Here is a 7,615-nt window from a genome sequence, read left to right on the forward strand (position 1 = left end):
AAGGCCCCTAAGGTTTTCCCCATCACATAAACTGGAAAGTTGCTACATGACTTATACTGTGTTACAAGTTTATTAAAAAAGAAATGACAGACTTATAAAAACAATTAGTGTACATTCAGCATCATCAACAAACATATAGAAGAGTTATCAATACAATTTTAATTTCGGTATCAAGTATTTGTGAGAGGTGTGTTCCTATGTTTGAAACTATTAAACAAAATATGGATGCTCTTGGCCCGAAAATACCAACAAATCAGTATGACAGGTACTTAATGCATTTTATCCAACATATAACTATTTTATACTGGCAAACAAATTTAAGTAATCCAAATAATAGAAAAGATTTATTGAAGTTATTGTCTAGAGGTAATCTTGTCTTTGCCTCTACATTCAGCGATATATTTTTTTATCCCTTCTGTCTTCATTTCACTTATCATTGTCATTATTCAGTCACATACTAATTAATTTATTTAACAGCCTGTAAGATATTTGACTGTTTTTAGCTCGACTTAAAAGTATAAGGAGAGCTGTTCTACTCCCCCAGCGTCCGCGTCCGCGCCCAGATTTCATTTTGAAGTTTTGGTGCAGTAAAATATTTTTCACTATACCTTTTTTATTTCTTAAGGTATCAACTTCAAACTTCAAAGATATATTCCTTATCATCAATCACATCTTATGTGACAAGGTTCATAACTCTAGCACCAATATTTTCATATTTATCTCCCCTTGAACTTAGAATTTTCCTTAAAAATACTTTTTTACTGTTACTTCTTTATTTCTTATGGGTCAACTTCATCAACCACATCTTATTTGACAAGGTTCATAACTCTAGCACCAATATTTTCAGATTGATCTCCCCTTAAACATAATATTTTCCTTAAAAATACTATTTTTTACTGTTACTTATTTATTTCTTAAGGGATCAACGTCATACTTCAAATATATGTTTCTTATTTTTAGCCACATCTAATGTGACAAGGTTCATAACTCTAGCACCAATATTTTCAGATTTATCTTACATTGAACTTAAAATTTTCCTTAAGAAATAATATTTTCACTGTAACTTATTTATTTTTTTAAGGGATCAACCTCATACTATTTTTACTGTTACTTCTTTATTGCTAAAGGGATCAACTTCATACTTCAAATATTTGTTTCTTATCACTAACCCCATCTTATGTGACAAGGTTAATAAATCTAGCACCAATAGTTTCAGAATAATCTCACCATTAACTTTTTTTACTTGAAAAATGTTATTTTTTACTATTACTTCTTTAGTTTTAAAGGTATCTACCTCTAAATTCAATTCCTACTCCTTATCATCAATTACATCTTATGTGACAAGGTTCATAGCTTTTGAAGCAATATTTTCAGATTTATCTCTCTTTGAACTTAGGATTCTCTTTAAGAAATATTATAACTTTTTTATTACTTAAGGGATCATCTTCAAACTTCAAATATATATTTTTTATCTTTACACAAATGCTGTGTGACAAGGTTCATAACTCTAGTATGACTATTTCGAAAATTATTCCCCCTTGAACTTAGAATTGATGTTAACAAATGTTATTTATCTACAATAACGTAATACATAATAATTATACATAACTGATTTTTCTTTCATAGTTTTGTCTTCTTTACACTGTCCAGTATTTTATTAGTCGAGCTTCGCTGTCTCCAGTGACGGCTCTTGTTTCATTCTTTTTTAATTGATTTTGGTCTTGCTCACCTGTACACTTGTATACAAATAATAGAAAATCTAATAGGAAATTTATAATTATTTTCAGGTATAATGATCAAGGTTTGTGATACAGAGGCTAGCTTTCTTGTCGGCCTATTTAACATATTAACAGTCGAAAACTTTGGTTACCAGGGAAACGGTGGCACAAGTGATTGGAGGTAAAAAAAAACAACAAGAAAAAACATTTTCACAATTTATGTTCTTCTTATATATCATCTGTCCGACTATATTTGCATTTAACACTTTGTTTAAAATAATGTATACTGTACTATACTATTACACTGATAAATAGAACCCTTATAGGTACCAGTACTAGGGTAAACATATGACTGCTCACTGTAAGAGGTATCATATTTTACCTGTGTGTAACAGGAGATTGGTGAAACAAGGTCTAGTTTTATAATTATTATAAACATTAAATTTCTAAATTTAAATTCTTTGACTGGAAGGAAATATTGAGTGACTAATTGGCTGGAAATAATTTGTTACTTGTCCACCAATACATTGATTCAAACTACGCATGTGCACAATTTATAATTTGGAAATTTTGCATTATTCTTTTACCAAAGAATAATGTAATAACTATCAGTCAGTTTATATGACAGTCATATACATAGGTTCAGCATGCTGATTCCTAACTAACATTAAAAATAAACTAGTTCAAATACAATTAAGAAATGAGTATTCTTGTGCTACCTTTTAACACTTTTTACAAAAGATTTTTCACTGTTAGGCCATGCTAAATTAATTTTGTTGAATGCTGAATCATTGAATTATTTACCATAGAAATTGACATAAATTTGCAATTTAAATTAACAATTTATTAAGCATCCTAAATCATATAAGGATATTGATGAGTTTAGCTCATATATAGTAAAAATGATGAGATTTGTATAATTTCAGTAAAAACTGACAGACAGAAATGTTTTCATATAGATGTAGATGATTACTAGATGGGGTTGTTGTGGTATATGTTTACATATAATGAATATTTAATAATGTAAATATATTGAAAATATGAAAAAAATTACTTCAAATACCATTAATTATTTCAAAATTGATTGAACATCGAGGTATGTGTCATCTGTGAGGTGCATCAGTGTGTTCTGGGAACATTCCTAGTTATATTTTATATCTATTTTGCTTATATGTTTATATATTTATGTACAAAACAAATATCACATACTCATTTTTAAATCACATACTCCTTTTGAAATAAATGCCATTAATATATAAAATATACTAACAGAAAAAAACAGCAAAAACATTCATGAAATTATAAAAAAAAAAAAAAAAATAAATAAAACTTTCATGTAAAAAATATCGGCATAACAATAAGGGCATTGAAATGATTATAAAAACAGAAGAAAAATGACCTCTTATACAATAGATTTCGATAAATGGCCTCTTCCCAATAACATTTTTTTAAATCATGCATTTTTCTTAAAAATCTGAAATTAAACCTGCTTTTTTTTCTTCTCAAATTAGCAATTGTAGCGATAATTTTTCCTAAAATCATGAGGCTAAGGCCTCTTCCCAATAAAGTGAGAAAAATCCCTGTTATACTTATGAACTAACATGTGTCTATTTAACTAAAGGCACTACTACACTTTCTATATTTGAACACTATTTCTTGTAACTATAAGTCATGGTACAAATAAAAATGGACAAATAAAAAATATATATATTAAAATTTGATAAAGGATTATTACACTTCAAATAATGATTGATTTACACAATGTATTATCAACTATACATGTACATATATATACAGGTATTCATACTTGTGTAACTTTACCTTTGAGTTATTACACTCAAGACTGACAGTGAATTCGGTGACAGCTGGTGACTACGGTAGACCAATGAGAATTGCCAAGTTTGTGGGAGAGCTGGACTCCGGTTTTAGACTACTCAACCTTAAAAATGATTCACTGAGAAAAAGATTTGATGGTCTGAAATATGACCTGAAGAAAGTAGAGGAAGTTGTGTATGACCTGACAATTCGTGGATTAAAATCTGCAGAATGAATACTTTATATGTTTTTCTTTTATCTGGTAACAAACGTTTTCTTTTTTTAATTTTCTTTTTAAGCTTCACTATTTTAATAGGGAGGGCTGATGACTCACCAGGTGTCGCATCAGTGTTGCCTTCACATTTTGGTTAAGTTTTTGTGTGCAAGTTGGTTTCTAAAAAATACTGAAGGGAATGTGTTGAAGACAAGACAATCACTTACATAATGATGATCTTGTTTGTATGAACAAATTCAGAATATCGTAAAAAATCAACTTATGTTATGTTGTTCCCTCCCCCAGTCACGAAAAAAAGCAAATTCAACAGTCATTGGTTTGTGAACTTTGTTAGTTAAAAAAACCTTTATTACTATTTTATGTATAAATATCATTTGATTTTTAACAAATGAAATTAGGGCATAAGTGTCCATGACATATTTCTAGTTTAGTTTAACCAAATTTGCAAGAAAGTTGCCACTCATTAGCAAAGGGCTGATTTTGTCTTGCAGGGCAGAGTTGCATTCTCTAAAAGCATATTTGTGAAATATTTAAAAAGTCTCCTTCACCAAAAGTAATTTGACAAATAGAGTTTCAATTCACACCAACACTGGAAGGTTGTATCATACTACGACGACAGCTTTGCTTGTAGAAATCGACCTATGTTATGTAGGCATGGTCAGGCTATGTAGAAGAAGGGCTACAATGAATGTCACATTGTCCCTCCAGAGTCGCTTATCTATTAGTCCCCTCCTGAATTAAAAGGGGACATTAAAATGGAGTTTCCGTTAAGACTCGTATCTTAGAAACATTTTGTCCAATGTTTTCGAAATCCAAAGGGGAGTTCATAGAGGTATTAGGATCACAAAATCCACAAATGGATTTTGAGTAATTGCCCTTTGTTAAAGTGGCATATAATGCCCTTCTAAGTTTTTAGATGAATAGCCAAATGACATTACACCATATCATAATAATATCTTAGTGTCATTCATGCATTTATTTACTATATTAGCTAAATTTATTTTCACTTCTATTGTGAATCTCGGGTTAAAACTGGCTTTAGTGTTACCGAATGATTATATATTAAACAAATTTGATGGTTTTATTCACTCAATATTGTTTTGTTTTTGATAAAATGGAAACAGTTTATGGGATATTTTAAGAAAAAATTAATTCATTTATAATTATTATGACTGTAAGCTGCACATTTATTTTATTTAAGAAAAGAAACTGGCGTTACTCTATGTTCTTGGAAAAAAATTTTACGGAATACCTTTTACGGAAAGCCAAGTGTGTTCTTAAGGATTGTATTACTCTAATAGCTTTATTTACTAATTTTAACCACCATTTACATAATATCTCGCAGACTTCGATGATGAATACCCATCGAAATCAACAAATGGAAAATTAATCCCATATTATTGTCCATTGAATACGAAACAATTTAAAACAGCGTTTGCAAATTTGTTTAGACACTAAATCACAGGCATTCGGCTTATTTGCGTTGACCCTATAACAAGTAAAGAAACTGATAGCGAACAGCATGGATCCAGATCAGACTGCGTGGATGCGCAGGCTGGTCTGGATCCATGCTGATCGCAAACCCATTATGTTGGTTTTGTCGTGACGCGGCTCATTTATGGTAAAGTAGAAATTATTTATTACAGGTTTCCAAGCCATTTTCAGACAGAACAAAAGGACCGAACTCGTAACCTTAAAAAACAATCCTATTTGTTGTTGCGAACACGTTATGACACATATTTCGCAGCCTTTAGTGTTTTTTTTTTCTCTTTCTTGATATTTTAACGTTTTACTGGAAACACCTAGTGAGACTCGATCCCACGTTTGTACTCTTTCAGTTCAGCTCCTTATATTTACAAAGTGTGATTTCTTGCTTTGTTAAACACTTCCGTTCAGTTGAAATTGATGAGGGGTCGTATGTATGATGATCACAACTGCAATATTGCAACACAAAACAATGGATGACTGTGTCGAGCGTTCAATTTAAAACAAAGTACTTTTTACGTGACTTGCTTGATCACAAGATATCATCAGCTCCCTTCTTCAAATTTGACATTATTGTCCAAAATTAGGTTTAGTGTTGAATACAATCTGGTCATATAGTAAAAGCTATTGACATGTTTCGTGATGAGGGGTGAGTGAATGCTTGATTTTAAACTAATGACTGGATTCAATTTCAATATGTGTTTCATCACATAGATCGGTTATGTAAATATTTTTTTCTTAACTTTAAAAAGCCCTTCTTGAAAGTTTTATTATGATCATTTATGTAGTAAATTTACCAGCGAGAAATATCCTGCCGCCTATATCAGAATCTCAGCGGAAACATAGCTATTTGTCAAAGTTATCTATAAATGAAATGTTTATCTACATCACGAAATAAAGCCCACAATTAAGCATATAAAATAAGAATAACAACCATACTGAAATCATTTTATTTGTATTATAGAATGAATTTGATCGGGACATATACGTACGGCACGCGTGAAAAAAACCTAGGTATAAAAATACCAGGCTTGACTTATATTCACAAAGACAAAAAAAATTACTACATTAAAAAAAGAAAGTAATTTAGATATTGTAACCGGCACTTTCAATGCACGTAAATTACCAAATACAGGTCAAAATAAACAAAAATAGCCCTTACTGCGTTAGTTGCGAAGTAGAAATGTAGTGATACTGCAAAATCAGTCATTCATTGCAAAAACATGCCAATCATTACTTGAATTGTGAATATTTTTACTTTTCTTTAAATTTTAGTATATTTTTCTCAAAGTTGAATTTCTTGATTTTTTTCTCCAGCTTCTCTAGAGACATGTACAGTAAATTACATGTCCAAAGACATTAGTAATATTTCAATGTCACTAGTAACGGCACCTGAAGAACCGTAGTTCTAAATTTGTTTGTGCTATAACATTACATATTTTTTTGTAGTGCTGGAAAAAATTTGAGATAAAGACGGAACAGAACTGTTAGTTAAGCAAAGCGTTATAAAATCTCGTTTAAACTGAATATGTTGCGAGATACTGTAAAACCAATCATTTAGATATTTCAATAAAAGCATTAATGTCATTTATATATCGATTACAAGAGATGCGTGATTTCACGGCGCAACGTATCGTGACAATTCTATCTATTATTTATTACCGGAGTTTGATTTATTTGTGATATTATACAATATTGGTGTTTGATTTATAGTCACACTTGAGTTAATTTTTCTAAACTCTTTTTGAAAGATTAAAAAGTATTTTAATAATAAATAAGTTTTTGTTAATTCTAGCATTATTTTACTTGATTACGATAGACATTTAAGACAATTCCGAGCCGCCAAGTCGTTTTTTTATAAAGACTTTCATCAAGTTTGAATTAAAAGCTTTAAAATAACTTGAACACATAACGAAAATCCATTAGTTCTAAAGAAGAGCTGGTGTGAATTATTACCTATTTTGGCTGATATATGATATATGAATATATCCAATTGGTAACTACCTTCCATTCATCTACTATGACTTCGCTAATTCCCCCGGTATTAAAAAGTCAAATACCATAATAAGCACTATAAAAGCTTATTGATATTTTTTATTTGGATTTCACTTTTTTAATAAAAATTCTGCGGACGGCTAGAAGGGCGGGAGCGCGGGCGTGCGTAAACAATTTAGAAGAAAACAATCTCTGAAAGGATGTTTAATAAAGTGAACTATGGTCACTAAGTTCCGTAGGTCATATTATTGCCGAATATTTTTGAATTGACTATTTTTATTTACAGAGAAATGCCATTCCGCACGTATAATAAATATATCGAGAAATAATTAATCTTCAGTGTGCCTCTTATACATTTCTCAAAATA

General features: G+C 30.3%; 1 protein-coding gene across 1 annotated transcript; it reads left to right on the forward strand.

Moving 5' to 3' along the window:
- Positions 1-258: 258 nt before the first annotated feature.
- On the forward strand, positions 259-3,768 carry LOC132743993 (translin-like). The gene is made up of 3 exons (XM_060732591.1): positions 259-265; positions 1,788-1,899; positions 3,516-3,768. The coding sequence occupies exons 1-3, from the start codon at positions 259-261 to the stop codon at positions 3,766-3,768; spliced, it is 372 nt and encodes a 123-aa protein (XP_060588574.1).
- The last annotated feature ends 3,847 nt before the right edge of the window (positions 3,769-7,615 follow it).

This window comes from Ruditapes philippinarum, unplaced genomic scaffold, assembly GCF_026571515.1.
Source record: "Ruditapes philippinarum isolate M1 unplaced genomic scaffold, ASM2657151v2 ctg3979_1_1_1_1, whole genome shotgun sequence".
Taxonomy (NCBI): Eukaryota; Metazoa; Mollusca; class Bivalvia; order Venerida; family Veneridae; genus Ruditapes; species Ruditapes philippinarum.

Excerpts from the sequence above, each read along its gene's own strand:
- LOC132743993 (XM_060732591.1), top strand. Across the intron at positions 1,900-3,515 it reads GGTGGCACAAGTGATTGGAG|GTATTCATACTTGTGTAACT; the intron begins GTAAAAAAAAAC and ends ATATATATACAG.